Source organism: Vicugna pacos, chromosome 11, assembly GCF_048564905.1.
Source record: "Vicugna pacos chromosome 11, VicPac4, whole genome shotgun sequence".
Lineage (NCBI taxonomy): Eukaryota > Metazoa > Chordata > Mammalia > Artiodactyla > Camelidae > Vicugna > Vicugna pacos.
Genome location: NC_132997.1, coordinates 60552349 through 60574802, shown reverse-complemented (window position 1 = coordinate 60574802; position 22454 = coordinate 60552349). Strand labels below are relative to the sequence as shown.

Sequence of the window (22454 nt, the reverse complement as noted above, 5' to 3'; positions counted from 1 at the left end):
TAGAATCTCCCCACAACTTGCCCTTAGACATTAGTCATGAAGAGCTGATTTTAATTCCTGGAGTCATTTTTGACTGATGATTTCAAAAAACATCAAACCGTGTCATCTAAAAATCTGACCTTCCCAGTTTACTGGCATGTTCTTTCTGGTTTGTCTGGATCAGCCCGTTAACTTTTTATGATTTTGGACCAATCATTTGTAGCACGGTTTACTCTCAGAAGTGCCCTGTTTCAGACCATTAATTACATGGACACCCTACATATGATGGTATAGTCCTCCTGGGAGGAAGGTCCAAAGAGCTCTTGCCAACTGGTTCTTGACCCTCCTGGTAGACCCTTGAGACATTCTTAAATTGAGTCTAAGCTAGTTTCTAAATTGGGTAGTTGAGAACACTGCGTTAGCATTTGAGATGTAGCTATTGTATCTGGTCTGCTTTCTTCAAAACAGCCTACCTTGGTCCCTACATAGCCCTGACTGTCACAGCCACTCTTTCAGTGTGAACGGGAAGAACAAATGGTGTCATCCTAGTCCTATACAACAAAAGATAACTAGGTTTTATTTTTTTCTTTAGGTTAATTTTTTTTAATTTAGGCTTAATTTTAATGTGTTTTAAAAGCTAGACATTTGCCATTTGTGTCATTTCAACAGCAAAGACAATGCTGATTAGGCTAAATAATCTCATGGGTTGTCTTGACATCATGCCACCTTAGGCCATGCTTTACCTAAATGAAGAGGGGACTTGGAGAAACAAAGGAGGCCGACAGAGAACCTGAAAGCGTTTTGATAATGCATTGTTTTGAAATGTAGCATGACTATCATTAGGCTGTGCCCTATACTTTAGCATATGTTGGTCCTGGTGTGTTAAATATTCATAGTAAATAGGATTTTTTTTTTCCTTTTGAAGGAAAATTTCTAACTCTTATCACTGTCATGACAAAGTCAGAAGTAATAATTTATTATTCTAGTTAATTAGTTTTGAAAGCATGTTCAAGTTTGTCAGACAGTCTGGATTACTGTCACATTAGCATGTGTCCCTGGCAGATTCATGGGCTGTAGTCAAAATCTTTGTTCCCTAATCATGGGGAAGACATTAAGATAGACTGGCAATAAAGATACTTTCTCTGTTTGATTTTCAGGCATTTGACTATGAACAAAAGAAGCTATTAGCAACCAAAGGTATGTGATATGTTAATGATCTATACTTTGATTTTTTTTTCAATAGACACATAAAAAGGTTTTTCAATATTTATGTTGAACTGTGAAACTGAACCTCCATTTATAAAAAGAAACCCAGAATGTTTAGGTTCATGTTGCACAAATTTTGTTGAGGTTGAATAGATTAGATTATTAGCATTAGATCAATTAAGAAATATGTATCATTTAAAAATTTACCATTACTTTTTATAAAATGTTTCATTTGTGAAGATATTTTAAGGCATTTTGTGTTAAGAAATAATATTCAGTGATAATAATTTCTTTACATGTATCAAAGAAATAATACTCATCAATATTTCATTTAAGAAATACATTTAAAATACCAAACATTTATTTTATGTTCTGTTTCCCAAAGCAATGTTAAAGAAACCAGTGGTGACGGAGGTCAGAACACCCACAAATACCTGGAGTGGCCTCGGGTTTTCTAAATCCATGCCAGCTGAAACTATCAAGGAGCTGAGGAGGGCCAACCATGTGTCCTATAAGCCCACAATGACAACCACTTTTGAGGTTTGTAGCGTCATGCCCTACCCATTCTTCCTGTCTGTTCTCTTCAGCGAAAAGAGAACAATCATCTCTCCCCCTCTCATTCTGCATTTACATAAGGCAAGCCATTCATGGTGATTTTTTAAAAATTTCTATTTCTGCAAGTATATTGCTGTGAAATTGATACAATCTAATTGCAGTCTTTTATATGTCTTCTGTAAGTTGTTGACCAGCTGAGAAGGAGATGTAAATGTGGATAAATGTGTTTTTGTTACGGGGGAGAGTGTCATAAGTGATACAGCAGGGCTGAGATTAAGCAAAGGACAGATGTAAAAAAATACATAGAGTCCCTTTATCCAAGGGTATCACTAGCAAGCCCACCCTAGGGAGAAAAGGCAAATATTCAAGAAAAACAAGTTCTCAGATATGAGTTAAAAATTCAGTGTGTTCACATGTGCCAGGAACACAGCAGGAAGTATCACAAACAAGAGCTCCAGAGCGTTACGTTTCCCAGACGCCGGCTGCACTGCTCGCGGGGGACTGGGAAGCTGGCATCCTCAGCATATGGAGAAGGGATCCCGAGTCCCAGGCTTCTGGGTCCGGCTCTACATGACTCACTCAGCAAGGGCCTCTGACTAGGAGAGTGTCAGACTGTGGCTCTGAGCCTTTTCTAAGTGACGGTGGGGTCAGAACGCATGTACACACGTGGTACTGGGGAGACCGCGTAAACCCAAACGTGGATGAGAATGATTTATCCAAGAATCGCCGTGTTCAACCACAACACTGTAGGCTGAAAAACAGATACTGGTTCAGAGTTTCATAATTGTTAGTCTAATGACTAGTATTTAGACACTGACCTGCTTTTCTCCACCCGTTTTCTTTGTAATAAATTAGAATGTCAATGAAAGGCGAAAACAAACATGCAGTTTTTTTTCTTTGTCCCTTTGAGTAAGTGAAAAAGAAAATGCTATTGAAATACTAAAAAGAACAGTCTCCTGTGAATTTCATGGTCAGACTTTCAGTAGCAACCTGGCAGGCTGTATTTAAAGACTGAAGTTACTGTCAGCAGCTGGAATGTAGGAACCATTATGAAAAATTTGAGGCTCTAGGAGGTACATGCTGCTGTTATAGTTCTGAGAGGAAATAAGCATTTCCTTTTGTGGGCAGAAACCTTAAAACCGCTGTGCTAATTCTTAGGCTTCCACTGGTGCACCTACAGTCGTCCACTCCACTTACCTTTGTCATTGGCAGAGTAGAGTATTAGAGATGGCTGATTGAGTTTTTGTAGTTTCAGAGAGGAAATACTCCACTTTAGAAATGCTAATTCGGTTCTCAAAGACCAACAGCCAGGCAGGTTGAAATGGTGAGCATTCTAACAGCGTAGTGGTCAAGTGCAAGGACCGAGGTGTCTGACAGCCACCACCGCCAGTTGTACAGCCCCGGTGAGTGACTCTACTCTTCTGAGCCCAATTTTCTCATTGGACTTGTTTCGAGGATGACGTGGGAGAGAGCACCCAGTATGTAGCATGGTGTGTAGGAGTTCTCAGTGATGTTTACTGAGAAATAGGCTACTGTTATTTCCACTCAAGAACTTCACTCTGAAGAAAACCAAGAGCCCAATGAAAGATGTGATTATGTCTGTGGATGCTGATGCTGGGAGTATTTCTGCACATTCAAACTAGGTATGTTTCTTATATTTAAAGGAATAACTTAGAGCAGTATATGAACATATATAAAGTACTAGTAATAATTATCTTAAATCACATTCATTTATTTCTTTGTGGTTTATTAGGTACATTTTCATCCATAAGCTTATTTGATTCCTGTAAGCTCCCAGAGGGAAAGGAGCCCAGATGGGTTAAGTGCCTTACTTGAGGTCATGGTGGTAGATGTCAGAGAAAGAACCTGAATTCATTTTGCAAAATTTCTTATACTCCTCTGCCTAATGGTTTAACTCAAGAGGATACATAGCAAAGGTGCTAGGTAAACATTCTAGAACCATGTTGCCATACCTTAACAGACGTAAGAATCACTTGGAGAACTTGATAAAAATGCACTCTCCCCCCAGGATCCCATTCATCAGTTAGGGAGCCAGCACAAACCAGTAACCTACATTTTCAGCAAAAGCCTGGTGTGATCCGGTTGAGGCACCCTTCTAGAAACACTACTCTACAGGGCTGTAACACCAAGAGGGATGACACAGAAATGATGTCAGAACCGGCCTCTTCTGCCCCAGCACTTGTCCAAGGACAGTAGACTGCTTCCTGTGGGCAGGAGTGTGCAGGGTCCTGACACAGCGGCTGAACCCCCTCCTGTGGCTTTTCGTGCTTTGGGCCAGTCTGTCCCGCCTTCCTGGCTAACGTCTAACAGCCCACTCACACTGAAGGTGGGGGAGAAGATGTGACGAGCTAGATTAGGGCAGGGTATCCACCGCGTAACCTGCTTTTATCCTGGCCCCTTTAAACACTGCTGATGGGGAGAGAATCGCACTCTCTTTGGGAATGGTGTTCTAGATCCGTCCTGGTGTGCAGGACTTGAACTTTCCCTCGGGCATCTCAAGTCCACTGAAATGGGGTGGAAGGGCCCTGGTAGCATGATCTGATATTCTGCAGCAGTTCCTCTCTGCAGCTGCATGCCTTTCCCTTGTTTCTGTCGCAGCTCAGAGGGATTAAAACTGGGCAATTAGTGAGGATTGCTTCTCTGGGTTAGGACATGGGGACGCGATGGGGTTGAGAAGGACATGGGGAAAAGTGGAGAGAACTTAAAAAAGCTTTTTTGAAAGATTGACCACATCTCTGCTTGTAGCACTAATATTTTCAAATTAGAGGGTAGCTAGAAACACTCTCTTTCCTTATTCTTAATGGACGGGAGTAGATGCGTTTAGCCAGTAGGTCCTGGTGGGTGTGGGCTCCTCAGTGTGCGGGGATCAAGGTACAGGAGCTTCCTGCTCTAGGAAGCTTGCTTAAGGCAAGAAATTGATACTGTGAACACCTTGTTCAGATGACTGAGAAACTAGATTTGAGCAACTATTTCCAGTTTTAAGGCAGTTTTGAGAAATTAGCCTTTTCCAATGAGCTTCTTTAGATAAGAAGCAGATAGCTTGACGCTTATTTTTGTTTTCTTCAAGACTCAAAAATATGACCTTATCCACTTGTTGATAGACTGGGACACCAAAGGGCAAACAAAAGGCTGCTTTGACCTGCAGTATTTCTGTCGCATTAACAGAACTACAGAAGGTTTGGGATTTTCCTTTTCTTTTTGCCACTCATCTCTTAAAACCATTAGGAACGGTTCCATATTCTCTGGAGCAAATAAAAACCTGCATTGGGAATCAAAAGTTTTTTAATTTGCCCAGCACTAAGAGTGATGAGGTTGTCTGATTATTTTAAGTTTTACAAACCTAAGAGTGGAGGTGAGCTGCTCTTTTGATACTTTAGTTAGTAGATAGCAAACTATTAAATATTACAAGGTTGTGTTTGACGTAATGTTTTTAGAAAACATCGTGTTTAGCCAGGTCTGATACAGCTGTGTGCATTAAGTCAGCTTAGAGCTTAGATGAGTGGTTTTTTTATACTCAAAGAGTTTAGATGCAGAAGTTTTAAAATATATAGAAATAATGCATAATGATCTCATTAATGCTTGTAGTAATTACCATTCCTTAGTAAAAGATTCTGTTGGAATTACCCAGTAAACATAAAACTTTTAGAATCAGAGAACCCCGACTCTAATACTCTAGATAGAGTACAAAGTAAGGTGCCTATAATACAGTGATTTTAAAAATGAATAAAGAATGAATAAATGCAAGTTCACTGCAGACTTTGAGATCTTTTAAATTACTATTTCTATTTAGATTTGGAGGAATTAAAGGTAAATTTTCCCAAGTATTTGTAATTTGCTGGGAGATCATATACTTACCTGGATACAGAAGAAGTGCCAGCTCCCTCTCCACCTCCCACTCTGAGAGCATGGGTGCTCAATTCCTGTCAAAGCACTGGGCGTAGCTACACCTCTTCCCCATTCGTCCTTCTTACGTGATACAAGGCAGAGAAGCTCCGCTCTACCAGCTGGAAGATTTGCCTTGTGGTTCCCCAAAACAGGAGTCTCAGTACCCACTCTTCCAGGTCTTTAGGAGTGAATCTTTATGCTGGGGCTCTCAGAACTCCTCTGGGCACCCTCATAATCTGCTCCCTCATAATGAAGGAAGAACACCTCACCGTATGTATTACCAAGTGTCCTTGGTGACTGGAGGACAAAGGCTATAGACGGTTATTGCAGCCTCTTGAGCATCAGCATCCGTGGGTAACTGCAGGGGCTAGCAATCGAAATTAACGGTAGTGGTCCGAAGTGGATTCCTTTCTCTTCCTACCCCAGGAGACTTACCATTTTAAACATTTCCTTTTCTGGCTTTGATTGTTTGCAGGGCTCATCGATGTCCCTCTCGAGGTCCAACAGTCGTGAGCACCTGGGAAGTGGAAGCGAATCTGATAACTGGAGAGACAGAAATGGAATAGGACCCACCAGTCATAGTGAATTTGCAGCTTCTATTGGCAGCCCCAAGCGCAAACAGAACAAATCAAGTGAGCTTTGACTTTTAGTCATACTTTTAGATGTAACCAGCTTGGAATTTGTTTATTTGGTTTAGGGTGATGCTCAAGTATAAACTCTGGACTCCATGCCTTCAAGTGTTTCGGATTACTCACAGAAGCCTCTGAGAAGCCTTCCCTGTTTTTCCAGGGAAGCAGGCCACGTGGTTCTCTGCTTTCACTGCATTTTGTATATGCTTTCACTCTCACATTTGTCGTATTGAAGCACAATTACTTACATATCTCTCTCTCTCTATAGAATTTGAGCTCCACGAGCCAGGGACTGTATTCAATCTGTAAGCACTTATTTAGTGTCCATGAGCCAACCATTCTTTCTGCCTTATTTTTTTTATTGAAATATAGTTGACATACAATATTATGTTAGTTTCAGGTGTTCTGATAGTGATTTGACATTTGCAGGCATTATGAAATGATTGCTACCATCAGTCTAGAAATCATTTATTCCTATACAGTTATTACAGTATTACTAACCATATTCCTTGTGCTATATATTACATCCCTGTGGTTTACTTATAACTGGAGGTTTGTACCTCTTAATCACCTTCATCTGTTTCACCGCCCCCACCTCCCCTCTGGCAACCACCCCTTTGTTCTCTGTATTTACACGAGTCTGTTTTCACTTAGTTTTGTTTTGTGTTTTTGGATTTCTCATTTAAGTGAGCTCACATAGTATTTGTCTTTCTCTGACTTATTTCACTTAATGAGATACCCTCTAGATCATCTATGTTATTGCAAATGGCAAGATTTTATTTTCTTTTATGACTGAGTAATCCATTGTATGTATGTATGTGTATACACAGACGCACACAGAGCACCTTTTCTTGAATCCAGTTGTCTGTTGATGGACACTTAAGTTGCTGCCGTATCTTAACTATTGCAAATAATGCTGCAGTAAACATAGCGGTGCATATAGTCTTTTGAATTAGTGTTTCTGTTTTCTTTGGATAAATACCCAGAAGTGAAATTGCTGGAAATGCCAGTTCTATTTTTAATTCTTTGAGGAGCCTCCATACTGTCTTCCATAGTGTCTGCTCTAATTTATAATGCCACTAATAGTAGGCTGTACCTTATTTCTTAATTTGTTTTTTCCTCCCAGATGTCTAATGGGGTCTGACAGCTCATAGTTGCTCAGTAAATGTTTGTGGAATGAATGTGTGAATGAGTCGTGCACACATGAAGATCAGAATTATTAGGAAAAGGCAGGGATGTAAAGAAGTTGAACAGAATGTGGTCAAATTAGTATCTTGGACAATAGAAGAAAGTCTTCCCAGCTACCAAAGGTGAAGAACAGGATTTTTCAAACTGACAGGATGTAGCTAAATGACATCAACAGGAGAAAAAGTTTAAAGCATAGGCTTTGAACAAATACTAAGACTGAGCATGAGTCTCGTGGTCGTGTCTGTAACAGCACCCATAAGTCTCCATAAACAGACATGGATTGACACAGTAATCACCAGGTATGCTCCAATGCCTTTTTTTTTTTTAAGGGTTTCTGGCAATTTTGAAAGCCTGAAACATATAGCTTGGAGTATTTGAAGAATACTTGAAGAAAGGCCATCTAAACGAGCACAGTAAACACTAACAGCCAGTTGTTACCATCAATCAAGAGTCTCAGATTGGAAAAGGCCAGTCGTGGTGTCGGCCAAGTCTGAATAAGAAAGCATGGTCAACTCTTTCATTCCCAAGTATGCTGTCGGTGGTAACTAGAGGCCTCCTTGAGTCCTGGGCTAGGTCCTCCATCGCCCACAGGGGATGGAGCTAAGAGGCTGGCTGGTGCCAGCGGCAGATCTCAGGGTGAAATGATCTCCATTTCACATTCCAACATAAATTAGCTCTGTGCCTCTCTCCTCTCTTTATCTCCTTTCCCTTCACTTAACAACGGATAATTAAAATTGACTATGCAACTTAGCTGCACTGAAGTTCAGAATTGGGGTTAAGATAAAAGATTGATTAAAGAAGAACTGTTCTTTGGCTTTTGTCAGATGTTTTAAGAGCCTAGCGGATTTAAAAAAGACTATAGACACTGTAAGTAGTTAAGATAAAAAGAAATGTAAAAAAAAATGGTGTATCACTATAAATATTTGTCAAATAAGAATATTTTAAAACATTTTTTCAGCTTTTACTGATGTACTTGCTTCACCCAATATATGTAAAATATTATCATTTAAACATGTAATCAATGTAAAGACATATACTTTATTTTTTGTGGTAAGTCTTTAAAATATGGTGTGTTGTATTTTACACTTACGGAAACAATTTAATTACCACTGGCACATTTCAAGTGCTCAAAAGCCACATATGGCCAGTGGCTACTGTATTGAACAACAAAGTTTTAGATAATCTTTCCTGACACCTTTACCAATGTCTAGGTTTTCTCTGGGCATCCCTGTTTCATCAGGTGTCCCACTATAATTCTCAGTAACTCTGTCTTTTTTTTTTTTCTCAAAGTAACCTATCATTTGGACAGTAAACTATGTGGTCAGCCTGCCAGTGAAGTCCATGTTGTCAAGTCAGTGGCCACTCCAGTGCGTGTCACACTTGAACCAGGACCTCACTGGTCATTCATTCCTCCTCGGTCTGTTTTGGTGACTTTGGGGCCTTACCTTCGATTGGTGGAATGTTCCAGGGCTCAGGGCCTCAGGGCTTGGTCCTGGATCCTTTTCTCTACACATTCTTCCCACAAGAGATGAAACATCTATTTTTAAAAGAGAAACCTTATCAAGAAAATTCTTCCACCTGAGATATACATAGGACTCTCAAATGGGAGATGAAAACAATGACAGAAAGTAATTAGTGGCACCTGGTGCAGTGCAGAACAAGATTCTTAGATTTGGTGAATGCACTGATCCCAGAGGAGAGTAGATGGATCTGATTAGCTTGGTGAGTGTCTTCTGTCCCCATCAGTCTGGGAATCCCTCCTGAAGCTGCGTCTGGTGTAAGAGGATAGAATCCCCACAGTGGTGACAGTCGGTTGTCGGTCAGGTAGGAATGGCTGCACAGTTCTGCTTGATTCTGTAGATGGCTACGGAGGGCCATCCTGCATCCAAAAGGAGCCTGGACTTCCTGTAATTTTCCATACCTTCACTGTGCCCTAGGGGTCCTCCTTCCAGTTCCTCATTTAATTCACATCAAATCAATTAGAAAGAGCAAATGTTTCAGAATGCTTGGGGAGAATATGATGAATGATTATGAACTACAGAGGCACTGTTGGTGAATTGCTGCCTCCCAAGTGTAACCTTTTAAATGGCAAGAGCCTCCCTGAAAGCAATAACCAGCATTTCCTTAATGAAAAGCCAATGCTTCAGTAAAGGATGGCTGTATTGCTGCAGCTACTGCTCTATTCAGCCCAAAACAATGACTCTGGAATATTTGAGTGATTAAAACTTTTAATTAAACCACGTTCTCTCTGGGCATTTGTGCTTCAAGCCTGCCTCTCCTTTGCCTTTCAGCGGAACACTATCTGAGCAGCAGCAATTACATGGACTGCATTTCCTCGCTGACAGGAAGCAATGGCTGTAACCTGAACAGCTCTTTCAAAGGCTCTGACCTCCCTGAGCTCTTCAGCAAACTGGGCCTGGGCAAATACACAGACGTCTTCCAGCAGCAAGAGGTCAGTCATTATGTGTTTATTTTCCCAGGCACCTTTGTTTTGGTTGTGTGTATGACGACTTGCAGAATGGAACCACTCGCTGACCTATGACTGTGCTTTCACCGAGCATTTATGCAAGTCTCACAGCTTGGTTTTGCTGCTGAGAAAAATCGCCCTCTCATTTCTTATTTATTTAGTGCAGCTGGTAAACAGGATAGCAGAAACAGGAAATTGTGTTTGCAAAAACACATATAGCCATCCTTCACCAGTTTCAAAACTAAAAGACCTAAGGAGTATATAGATTCGTAGGAACTTTTGATTCACGGCTTCCCTAAGGTCAGCAGCAAGTCTATATTTAATCTGATTTTACTGTTTCATCTGTTGCTATCTTTATTTGTGGCACTAAAAAGTAAATAATAGCATCTGAAATAACTATGGTTGTTTTCATGTTACTGAAGTCTGTTCTCACAGAATATAATGCGCTTTTTATACATGTTAACTTATTCATTAATTTACTGTTTGGCTTTTACCTCAACTGAGACAGAACTAAGATGTCTCCTGAAACATCCTTACCATGGATTTTGGTCAAACTGATCAGCCGTGGCCATGAAGCACTGGCATAAAGAAAAAAGCTCCTAAGCATGATTCTTTCTCATCATCTGATCTAGTCATAACACCAGGGCACAGCTAATCCACGGCAACAGGAAGTGAGAACAGTTCTCTAAATCTGTCTGTTTTTCAAATCCTGACATGGTCCACGTTTCATGCCAGTTGGCTTTATTTCATGCAAGAGAACATCTGATTATGTCAGTAATCCCCAGGCATGCAGCAGTCAATAAAGAACCTAAGATTTTCATTCGGCACTTTATATCATAAATCTAATGTCATGCCCATGGTTCAATAACTTATCAAGTTTAATTGTTGAACTTTTTTAACACTCAAAAAATGTGTATTTTAGACTTCAGGATAATAATGATTTTGTTTTCTTTTCCCCACGTCTAAATGAGTGTTCATTTAACTGAGGGTTTTTCTAAGTTGAATAATAATACTTTCATCATCAGTACATTAAAGAACTGCATTTACTTAGTCTTGCTGGTTAGATGCAGGTGGCTGAGAAGCTCAAGGGCAGAGGTATTTTAATTTGTTCATGTATAGAAGGTTTTAGAAGTAAGTGATTAGATGTTATTCAGTGATATTCTGGGTTTGTTTTTGATATATGTATTTATTTCCTATTTGAAGCAGCACAGAAATAAATTGACCATAGTTACTGCTTATCTAGTTACTTCAAAAAGAAAGAAAACATAATATAAAGCCAGGATGGCTTATCTAATATGAACGGGAGCAGGGGTCAGCAAATTACAGCCTGCAGACCCAGTGCCTCATTTTGTAAATGAAGTTTTACTGGGACAGAGCCATACCAACTCATTTACATATTGCCCGTTTGCTTTTGAGCTAAACCAGCAGAGTTGAGTAGGTGAACCAGAGACTGTATGGCCCACTAAGCCTAAAATATTTATTCTCTGGACCTTTAAGAAGAGTTCGAGGATCCCTGAAATAATCTTCATTGACCAGAATTTCTAAAAAACATCTCTAGACCTGTTATAAATGATAAATAAAAAGGTTTCTTAAGATCTGGATGTACCTTCCAAATCAAAATAGAAAATTGCAAGTTAATTTCCATATAATTTGAGTAAAAAGTATATCTTACTATTTGCAGGCGTGTTGAAATTTGGTACTGTTGCCTTCATGGAGGATATTTTCTAATATTCAGATATGACTTAACAAGAATCCCCCATTAAGCAACCTTCTGAGATTTATTTTAAGCAGGATGAAGCTTTATTTAGCAGCTTTCACAGATGATATGTCTATATGCATTGTTACTAACCATAGCTGCCAGCTCTTTCACCCCTTTGGTGAGTGCACTGCATTGTATCTAAGATCATGTTTAATGTCCACTACAACCCTGTGAGGTATGGTATTGTCAACCCTAAGCGCCTACAACGCATAGTGGCACAGCGTCTGAGCCCAAGTCTCTCTGGCTTCAGAGCCCGTTGCCTTTCTGTTCTTCCAGACAGTCTCCAAAGGAAGGTGAGACTCTTGGGCTGCTTGCTTCCACACTTTGTTGCTGATGCCAGGATGTACAGTTACACTGTTCCTGGAAATACTTCATATATGCCACTTTCAGAGATCGTCTGCTGGGCTGAGCCAAGTGTGTCACGGGTCTGAGGTAGTCGGTGAATTCTGCTGTGACTCTTATGTAGAATACGATGGAAGATACCACTTATGGTGCTATTTTTTTTTTAATGGGGAGACATTTAACCAAGTCAGAATCCAAAACTAAGAAATATTTTCTCCCTTTGAACAGGTAAGTGTTCCTCCTTTCACCAGTTCACAAAAACCGTGTAATTTGTGTTTTCCTTTTTGCCCTGAGTGCCAGGATGCTAAGACCTAAGTTTATATCTCAGGTGCAGTAAATCATTGGCTTAGACTGTCTTTGGCTAGAATTACCACCTTCATTTTACCACCTCTGTTACGTAACTCTTGTCCCTGAGGTTTGTGACACCACCATTCTTTTCTGGAAGTAAGTAGAGCATAATGAATAAACAAGTGTAATAATGAGTTGAACCTATAATAAGGAAGAAAATAAGTACTTAATATATTGATTATAGATTACTTTTTCACCCACAGATCGATCTTCAGACATTCCTCACTCTCACAGATCAGGATCTGAAGGAGCTGGGAATTACGACTTTTGGTGCCAGGAGGAAAATGCTGCTTGCAATCTCAGGTGAATATAAATGTTCTTATTCACATCTTAAAACCTGAAGAACCTCTGCCAGTGGTCTCAGCCAGCAGGGCTGGTTCTGCCCATCACTCGCTTCCTGTCCTGGGACTTCGTGGTTGTGCAGAGTGTTTTCCCACCAACGCTGACATATGCCAGGAACACCCCACCCCCACTCCTTCATTAAGGCATAGCCTGAAAACCTGCCTTGACAATGTCATTCCTTAAAATGGATCTCTTCAGGAAGGTCTAACTCAAATTCCCCTTGCAGAATGTGAGGATGAGGGAGCAGTTTAATTCTCCATTTCGTGGTTGTGTTAACTTATGATCACTGGGTTTGTGAATAATTATTCTGGATTGGTTATCATGCTTTAAATGCATGTGCCCTCATAAACCAGCTCAGGTCACTGCACCACAGAAAAAGAATATGCTTCTGGGTATAGCTGGAACCTGGTAGTGTTTCTTGTCTTAATGCTTTTTAATTTTTCCCCAAGTTTTAATAGAATTTGTGAATCATAGAAGAGTATAGTATCCTAAAAATGGTCACAGGATGAAGGAGAGTCTGAAGGTCTGTCTCCCAGACTGCCGCTTTAGTGCATCTTTTGCATATTCTAGGAATAAGAAAATATTCTATATGTATTTACTAGGTACCTCCGCCAGGTGATGAGTCGGGAGTTGGCAAATACTTAACGATGTACCTCAAAAAGATGTTGACAGAAATGAGGAAGAAAATTAGGGGGCAAAAAAATGATGTGCTTACTTTCTGAAGACTTTCTGATAAAGTTCATGAGTGTTAATTTTATATGTGTGCCAGTCTCTCAAAAAGAGACACCAGGTGTCAGGTGTGGTGAGAAAATGACTTTGCTTTTTCAAAACACAGAATTTGCAGGCTTTGCTAGTTTGAGGCCAGCAGTGGCCTCCAACTGGTGAAAGTCCTTTCTTAAACAGCATTCTCTGATCAGATCATCAAGTAAAATTAAAAGCCTCCGTAGTTTTCCATTTTTATTTTAGCAGCAGATCAACGCTACCGCCACCCCAATATCTGCTTTAGATTTTAGATCTATATTAGCAGAGTAGCTTTAGGGCTGGAAATTCAGCCGTTGGGCAGCCTGTTAGGCTCCTCCGTGGGTAAATAGAGTTCTGCACATAGCAGACTGAGAAGCCGTCCTCCACCCGGTGCACCCAGGCCGCTGCATTAATGGTGCTCCACAGGGCAGCCGCTGTTTCTTGTGCTTGTATCAGCTCAGTACAGTGGAAAGAACGCTGTATTCAGAATAGGAGAACTGACATTTGCTTCTCCACATCATGAGCCCTTGGATGAGTTTCCAAACCTCTTTTGGTTTTGGTTTCGTACCCATGACGGTGGATTGGCGTAGATGATCATGTAGGGTCACTTTCCATTTCTAAGCCCTGCGCTTCCATGTGATGGCTCACCAGACGGAGTGAAGCGAACCTGAGGTTTTACCAGTACGTGTTATTAGGAGGGGTCCCTTGTTCTTTTTTACTGTCAATGCCAATATCATAGTTTTCAACTTGTTTACCCTAAAGCTCAGCTTCAGAGGGCTATTTCTGGACCCAAATTAACTTTATATATCTTTATATTCTTTTAATTGTTTGAAAGTAAAATTAATATACTGCTTGAAATTTGATTAACTCAGTTACCACACCAGAGAAGTGTGTGTTTCAGAACGCCATAATCTTTCACTAGAGATTTGTGGGATGTGCGTGACAGTATAATGAATAGTCAGTCCTTTCTTTGTGCACCAACCCAATTACGAACTTTCTAAAACTTTGAGCAACAAGCACACATCTCTAAATATTTTCACAGGTTCCAGTTGCATCATCAGTACCTCTGCTCTGGAATACATAGGTGATGTATTCCAGGTGTGTTTTGGGGAGTAGGGTGTGAAACAGGAGGCGTTTTGAGTCCTTGTTTAAAAAATATTTTCTCTAATCATCATCTTTAGTGTGGTTCTGTTGAGGTTGTAGCCTGCTTCTCCAAACTGCCTCTCAGTGGGGTTCACAGGTCCTCTTGCTTTTAAAGGGAATTAAAGACTGAATAAGATGCCTTATGAATGCTCTGCACAGCAAGAAGTATTTGATTATTTTAAGGATGATTTTGCCTTACTTTGTTGAGTGCATTTGTTTGAACCTGGTAAATCATTTTCTCTGCAAGAAATAAGTTTTTATAGAGAAACACTTCATCAAAAAGCTTCTTTTTCCAATTCAACTCATCTGATAACAGAGACATTCATTTACAGTCTCAGAGCACTTCATTTCCAGATAGATGCAGGGTCTCAGGGCAGCCTTGACTCCCGTTGGTCTTGTGGTTACACAGTTTAGCTATAGAGTTTGCTCAAAATTCCTTTTAAAAACTTTGTAGATTTTTAACTGGAAATCAAGAGTTGTTCTTTCAGTGTAAGGTTTTGTTTTGCTTTAAATCTTGGGCCAGAAGACATTTATTTTAATTGTTATAGGAGGAGTTAAGATTTATCTCTAATAGAATGGACCAGAGGAAAAAAATTTTTTTCCCCCAAATTCACAAGTCGATTTTTCTCTGAGAATTATAGTGGTTGGTTACCTAAGTATACAGGAACTAAGTGAAAGGAAGCTTAGCATCCTGTTGACAGGCTTTCCACCACGGCCTCAGGTAGATCTAACATCTCCCGACCTATTCTTTTAGTTTGTGACTCTGTTCAGATCCGCACCAAGATCCTGAGAGCTGCCAGGATTGTGTGAACCTTGGAATTTCAAAGAAAAAAGGTTGGTATTTTCCCAAACTACCCCTTAGGCCTACTGAAAAAAAAAAAAAATCAGAAGAGGGAGTTTGCTTTTTAATTTAAAAAACAACAACAAAAAACGGAAGTCTCTTTGGTAGGACTTGATTCTTGATAATCTCTCTAAAAGACTTACCTGTGTACTTCACACTTGGAAATGTCTCTGTATACGTACTCTTAGAAACTACATCTTTAGGGAATGGCTGAATTTCTTCATGATCATTTATTCTCTCAAAAATCTGGGGGATGTGACTTTTCACATTGAAGTTTTCAACATCTATTTAAAAATGTCTTCGGTGGCCCGATCGTTTTCATGTGCTTAATTGTACATGTTTTACGTGCTAGGAGAGAACGGTGTTTGCCGCCTTCCTTTCTTTTCCTTCTCTATAATGTGGGAGTGTCCTGGATTCATGGGTTATCCCCCCACGAGAACATGGAGGGCAAAGAAAGTCTCCTCATTTAAAGGCGATAAAAACTTTCCCAGGCTATGTTTTAAGAGGATTCAGATATTTTTAATTCTCCTACAAGTGTGCCTTTAAATATATTCAATTGTCTTGATTTCTGAATTTTTTGTGTTTGTTTTTTAAACAGGACACACGTGATAGGAATGTCATTGCTACTGTTTCTGGGGGAACTTGAAACAGTAGCCATCCATATGCATGCCTGCATGTTTTTTACTCCTAATATCTTCCTTGCTTCTTTAGAGTTTCTAAGCTATGTTTTTCTGTTAAAAAAAAAATCAATTTGGTATACATATAAAGTATGAAGGAAGGCTCTGTTATCCGGCATACCTGAAACTACCAATTTCTCAAACTTCTATTCCCGATGCCTTGGGTGGTCTCCACCCAGTGGGTAGATCCCTGCCGCCCACAGCATGGACCTTTGCCTCAGGCAGAAAGGGCTTCAGCCACGTGGGCTTACTACTTCATCCGTTTCTGAAACTCAAGTTTTCTTATCTATAAAATGGAGGATGGTAATGTTATCTGCCCTTTAGGAGGACGGAAATAGAACATACTGAATGTAAAGTACTTGTCATATTAATAGGCTCTAATAAATCACTGTTGTTTTCTTTTCTCCCCTAAAACCTAGAGGTGTCTCCCCTCTTGGATTGCCCCTGTGGGGCAAACACTGACATTTTGGGAGGCAGTGGGGTGAAGTGTTAAGGTCACTGATCCATCTTTCAGAACTTGGGAGACAAGAGCATGTCTGGCCAGATGGCTGTCCCTGGACACCTCTTACCCACTGCAACCTGCCTGAGTCTCTGTTCTCGTCCTCAGCTTTCCTGTAGCAGGCCATCGCTTGCCCTGTAACTTCAGAATTCAAACAGGGATTGTATGTGTGTATTTTTGAAAAAGTACCGAGTACTATATAAATATTAGGTGCCGACTCACTTGCTCCACCTGACCCCCACCCTCCCAAAGAAAAAGGCAACTTTAAGCACATCATCTATATAATCCCTCTATCTGAGACTGAATAAATTTAAAGATACAGTTGACCCTTGAACCACACAGGCATTAATCCCTGTATAACTTAAGTCACTCTTTGTATCTGCAGTGCCTCCTTCCGCATCTGCAGATTCAGTCAACCACAGACCAGGTAATACTAGTATTTACTATTGACAAATATCCACGTAGAAGTGGACCCACTCAGTTCAAACCCACATGATTCAGCGGTCAGCTGTACGTGCATTTGGCAGCTATCAGAAACCCCACTTTCCACAGACTGACAGTTCTGTCTACTTGTATGAATTCATTAGTGAGGATTGTATCAGTTGACTTGAGGATTTGTGAATGTGTGTATGAAGGGGAAGATGGGACACTGCTTCAAGTGTTCACCTTTGTGGTTAATCATTTTGAGTTGGGAAAAGACAAATTAAACAGTACTGTGGTTTCTTTAAAATTAAAATTGAGCATCTTAGTTTTTCCCTGAAAATTTAGATTCAAGTATTGGTCATTTTCAGTTGTGTTAATTTCCTAAACTGTTGCTATTTTCACTAAGTTGATTTTTTTACTCAAAGAAACCTGCTGGTAAGCTTCTTCGGATAGCTCTTCCTCACTCAAGGAGTGTAGGCAAATGAGTCCCTGGAGCCATGGGGCTGGGGCTTAACATATCAGTATGCTCCTCCAATGTTCTTGTGTTTAGATGTGGGGTCTTCTTTTCACGTCTGATTTAAATAATTTAATTAATGACTTCTGTGTTTGACATCGGTGAATTTACTGAGCTGTAATAATTTTCTGGGTCACTGGTAATGCATCCTCTCAACTGCCTTTTACCAGCTTCGATGGTCCCCCTCCCTTTGCCTCTCAAAGGACATTTGGGATAGGTCGAACTGTTTATATTGTGTATCTGGACTTCAGAGGGTTCTGAGAATGACATATCCCCTGGGTAGTTTACAAACTGCAATGAAAACTATTTGCTGTCCTTGGTTCTCTCAGCTACAAGATGCTACCTTTCATATCAGGCGTTCTAGCATTTCAAAAATGTCTTGACAGTGGACTAAAGGTTTTCCTTTTTGCTACCTACTTAACTTTCCCCCCAAAATTTAACCACATCACCATTTCTGAGCTCTAATGCCATGTCCTGAAGATTACAGAACTTCCCCACTGAGCTAACAATCCTCTCTTTCTCTCTCTAGAATTAAATAAAAACCGAAGAAAGCTTTTTGAACCACCAAATGCACGCACCTCTTTCCTGGAAGGCGGAGCAAGTGGGAGGCTACCCCGTCAGTATCACTCAGACATTGCTAGTGTCAGTGGCCGCTGGTAGCAGGACCCTTCAGGCACACGCCCGCCAACTCTGTCAAGTGGACACAGGAGCTCTGTGAACAGTCTTCACTGCACACCGTCCTCAGCACTCTGGGTGTCTGGTATCAGGACCAAAGCATCTTATTCGCACCTGAACTTTGTGCCAAAAAGGAAGAAAAAAGAGAAGATGTTCTTATGTCACCATACAGAATGCCACATGTGGATCACTTTTTTTTTTAATGGCAATTGGACAGATTTTGCAATATGAGGATAGGGCTTTTTTTTTTCCCGTTTTTATTTACCTATATAACATATGCACTGATTTTTTTACTTAAAATGAAGGATGAGTTGACATCTGGGATGCCAGAAAACATAGAACTTACTTTGTTTGCTTTTTGGTATTTGGGGATTTTTAAAAAAATAATCAAAGTGGAATTTCCTGGTACTGCTTTAAAGCAATTGTTGAGGTCTTGCAGCACTTTACACTTTCTAACTTCTTGTCCTGTGGAAATTCTCTCTTTCATTTTTATGTCACTTGATGTATTGGTACAAATCGGATTTAGTCACATCTTTTCTGCATTGAATTTTTATTTGAATTAGTACTGGATTATTAGTTTTTGTGCAGAATATTCTGTGACTTTGAGAAATAGTGACTCCACTTGGTTCTGGACCAGTTCTGTTCATTGATGTCAGCATCCTAGAAACACTTAGTGTTGAACCTAGTTCACCGTAACAGGTACAAGCAAAGAAAGACCAAATGGACTTTGCAATATTAACCCTTTGCAGTCATCATATTTAGCTGCTGCCTTTATTGCTAAAATGATCTTAATGGTTATCTGAAGGCAAAGGGCTATTCTTAGTATACTGCCACTAAAGGACACTTATTTATATCAAACTTTTATTTTTAGATATTATAAGCGTACAGTACATAACTGATTAAATTGATATCTACTAGAGATTTATGATAGAGAATGGACGGCATTCAATAACTGGAGCCCTAGATTGTCACTTTATTTAAAAAAGACAAATAATCATCTGACAAGACAGCACTGTTGCCATTAGGAGGAGAAATACATTACTGTCTTTATGTACACATTAGCTGTGCTCCATATGGTCACAGGACTTTCCTAAAACCACATCTGTCTGCTTGAAGTAGACTTGGGTTTGTTGAGAATGGAAAGGCCTTATTTGAGTCTCCAGGGTAACAACTTATAAAGACAGCTGAATTCTGAAGGAGGGGGAAGAAAAGACTATTTTGTAAGTGGCTAACTCATTGTTACAATCTTATACTGTGAAAGTCCAAGAAATCAGGCAATATTGCTTCCTAGGTCTTTTCAGACATCTTCTTATGGATTTATGAAGGGTTTTCAATCCATGAAGAAAATCACTAAGTGCCTTTCTTTCTTTAAAGCATTATTATTTCCAAGTGTATTAATTTGTTGGAAAACTTTCCCATAGGAAATGTTGTGACTTACCTGTACTGTAATGACTTATTTATGTTCAGTATTCAAGACTTTCTACGTGGACATAAACCACTGTCACGGGCTCTCCTCAGAAGGCATTAGATAATCATACAGAAGAACAACTGGGGACTTTCATACAAGTGCGGGATCAGAAATACTTGTCTGACATTTTTCCATGGCTAAGTGTTACCATTAAGGTAAGAACAAGAATTAAAATTTTGCACAGAGAAAAATTCACTTAAAAAAAATTGGTTACCTTGAAGGCATAGATAATGGACCTGTCATAAAATTATCAATTGTAACGGCTCTAAGGGGATGTAGAACTAACTTGCTCCCTGTGCAAGTACAATGGAATCATCCTGCACACGTCACATGTATGCAGGTCACTACGGGAAGCTCCCTGCCTTATGGGGCTGTATGAACACATCATGCTACACATTCAGCACAGGGTAAGAATTCCAGATCTGTTTCCTGTTCAACAACTATACTTAATAAGACTTTCCCAAATAGAAAATAATCATTTAGAGTTTTATCCCAGCTCTCAACCTGTTGCATCTGTAGCAGAAGGAAGATGGAATGGATTTACAGTGTTAAGTTGATACAGGTTTTATGAACAGTGCTTTAATATTATGCCAAAGGGAAAAGTGTCCCAATTAAACTAGATTAAATAGGGTGGCTAAAAAAAATAAATAAAAACACTGGAAATGACTTTTCTCACTTTCTCTTGATGCAATGAAGGGAATATGACACTACAGTATACGGTGTTATCAGTGTTATATGATGCACAAAATATTTGGATTATTTGAATAAATGTTAGTTTTTAATCAATCTGTGCCTTAATAGTGACCGGTTATCTGTAAATATAGAACAGATACAGATTGTATTTTTGTGTGGGTTTTTGTCCTTTTAGTGATTTTTTTAAAAAATGAAAGATGGAATTAAACATTGAAAATGGGAATTTTTCTAAACTAATCAATTGTTATATGAAAAATAAATTTATATAATCCCTTTGTATTGCCCTTGCTAGATGAAATGAGTCTTTGCTTTCTAACTTTTTTTTTTCTATTTTCAGCAGAATTGAATATGCACTCTCTGTCTTGTTGTCTTGCATTGATGGTCCTCATTTTCAGCTAGAAGCTCAGGCACTTTATTTGAGCCAGAGAATCAAGGACCAGTAATCAGCCATTCGTTCTGTGGCCACCCATAGGTACATACAAAAAGAGTAAGATTATGGAACAGGTTTATTCTTCTTCTTTCTTTTATAAAGACTGTAGTGTATGATTGCTTTGATGTCCTCATCCATCAGCAAAGGAGCTCCTTACTAAAGTGATGCTGGGCTTCTTGACCCAGGTTCCCATTTCAGAAACTAACCACTGTGCTATCATGCTAGATGGTTACTGTGCCTTGCCCTGAGATTTGTCTAAATCTCAGAAACCCTAGCCCTCCAACCCTATGCTCCCAGAAATGTCTCCACTTAAATTACATGTGCCAATGGTTCTTAAAAATTGTTTCTAGCACAAGAGTTCTTTTGATAACTAGAAATATTACTTGGGAACCCAATATTAAATAATTCATCCATTAACTCATTCATTCATTACATAAATACTTAATGAGAGCTAAGTACCAGACCCTGTTCTAGGGACACCAGTAATTGAACCATAAAGCCTTATCCTCACTAAGCTTACATTCAAAATGGAGAAAGATGAAAGTGTTGTAGATGAATAGAAGGATGGAATACCCTACCCTTTAACACAGGCCTCCATGAATTTATAGCACTCCAAGCCAACTCTTGAGTGCTGCCTAGAAACCCTGGTTTTTGACAAAACTTTTGAAAGTACCTATCTCATAAAAACAGGCCTTTGCTCCCAATGCAACATATTGACATCTGCCCTTCCTTTTTCTAGGTTTCATAGGTTTAATCACATTCTTAAAAGGAGTGTGTGGCCAAAAGGGTTATGACACACCTTTGTACAATGACCCGTCACTTCTTAGATTTGACTCCAAGTGACTTTGCAGTATTTGGGAATCAAGTTTACCTTGAGAGAATATGCGTTTGCTATCCCTGAGGATACTCCAAGAAGGCAGTCATAGAGAGTGATGCCACCCGGATGGTGACAGGTTATTCCTGACTTTGCTTCCCTTCACTAAAACAAAAACTAATCACTATTGATGGACAAGACACCACTAAGGAGGGGCTTGCAACAACCGGGGCTCAGGTCTTGGCAGTCTGAGTTCCTCCCTGCAGTGCCCAAGTAGCACTCCCAGCCAGCGGTTTTGCTCATCTGCAGAATCAAGAAGGGAGCACAGTCTGACGAGGAAACTCAGAGGGGTGCAGGGGTGCAGGTCTGCCTCATTCAGGCCCTGGGGCCTGGTCTGCCCGTGCCAGGTAGCCCCACCCACCGCCAATCCTGGCTCCAGGTACCTTCTGACCAGAAGCCCTGTTTGGGAAAATCTGGGAGTTACCTGAAGCGGGCCCTCCCAGTCCCACTCAGGCAGGAGGGCCGAGTCATAGCCCCAGCCTCTGGGGACTGTGACGCTTCCACTCCATCTGACAGGAAGGGGCTGTGTCACAACACCTGGAAGCTGCTGCAAAACCCAGTAATGCTCAACCTGAGAGGCGGGAGATCAGAGCTGACCTCCTTCAGAGCAAAGCAACTGGCCCTGTGTGGGTTGGGTTGAATCAAAACCACAAACAAAGAGACTTTCATGGGCGGTGCTCCTCCCACTGCATTAGGGAGGGAAATGAATTCATATCGTTACTCAGTGTTGAATACAGCCTTCAGGCTGCCTGACT

General features: G+C 40.2%; 1 protein-coding gene and 1 long non-coding RNA gene across 7 annotated transcripts in view; one reads left to right on the top strand and one right to left on the bottom strand.

Annotated features, from left to right (window-relative positions):
- BICC1 (BicC family RNA binding protein 1) overlaps positions 1-18219 on the top strand; it is a 330629-nt gene extending 312410 nt beyond the window's left edge. For 5 of the 6 annotated variants that reach the window (XM_072971490.1, XM_072971491.1, XM_031682483.2 and 2 more), the window contains 6 exons: positions 1137-1176; positions 1571-1725; positions 6122-6278; positions 9755-9915; positions 12583-12682; positions 18089-18219. In XM_072971490.1, the coding sequence (XP_072827591.1) occupies positions 1137-1176; positions 1571-1725; positions 6122-6278; positions 9755-9915; positions 12583-12682; positions 18089-18219 (744 nt within the window). Of the gene's footprint in view, positions 1-1136; positions 1177-1570; positions 1726-6121; positions 6279-9754; positions 9916-12582; positions 12683-15359; positions 15440-18088 lie in introns of all 6 variants that reach the window. The other variant, XM_015243377.3, reaches the window with a different exon arrangement.
- On the bottom strand, positions 5544-18255 carry LOC140699342 (uncharacterized). Its single transcript, XR_012077450.1, has 3 exons — positions 18138-18255; positions 8909-9000; positions 5544-6163 (listed from the first exon to the last, which is right to left on the bottom strand). It is a non-coding gene; the product is annotated as an uncharacterized lncRNA (long non-coding RNA).
- Positions 18256-22454: the final 4199 nt, after the last annotated feature.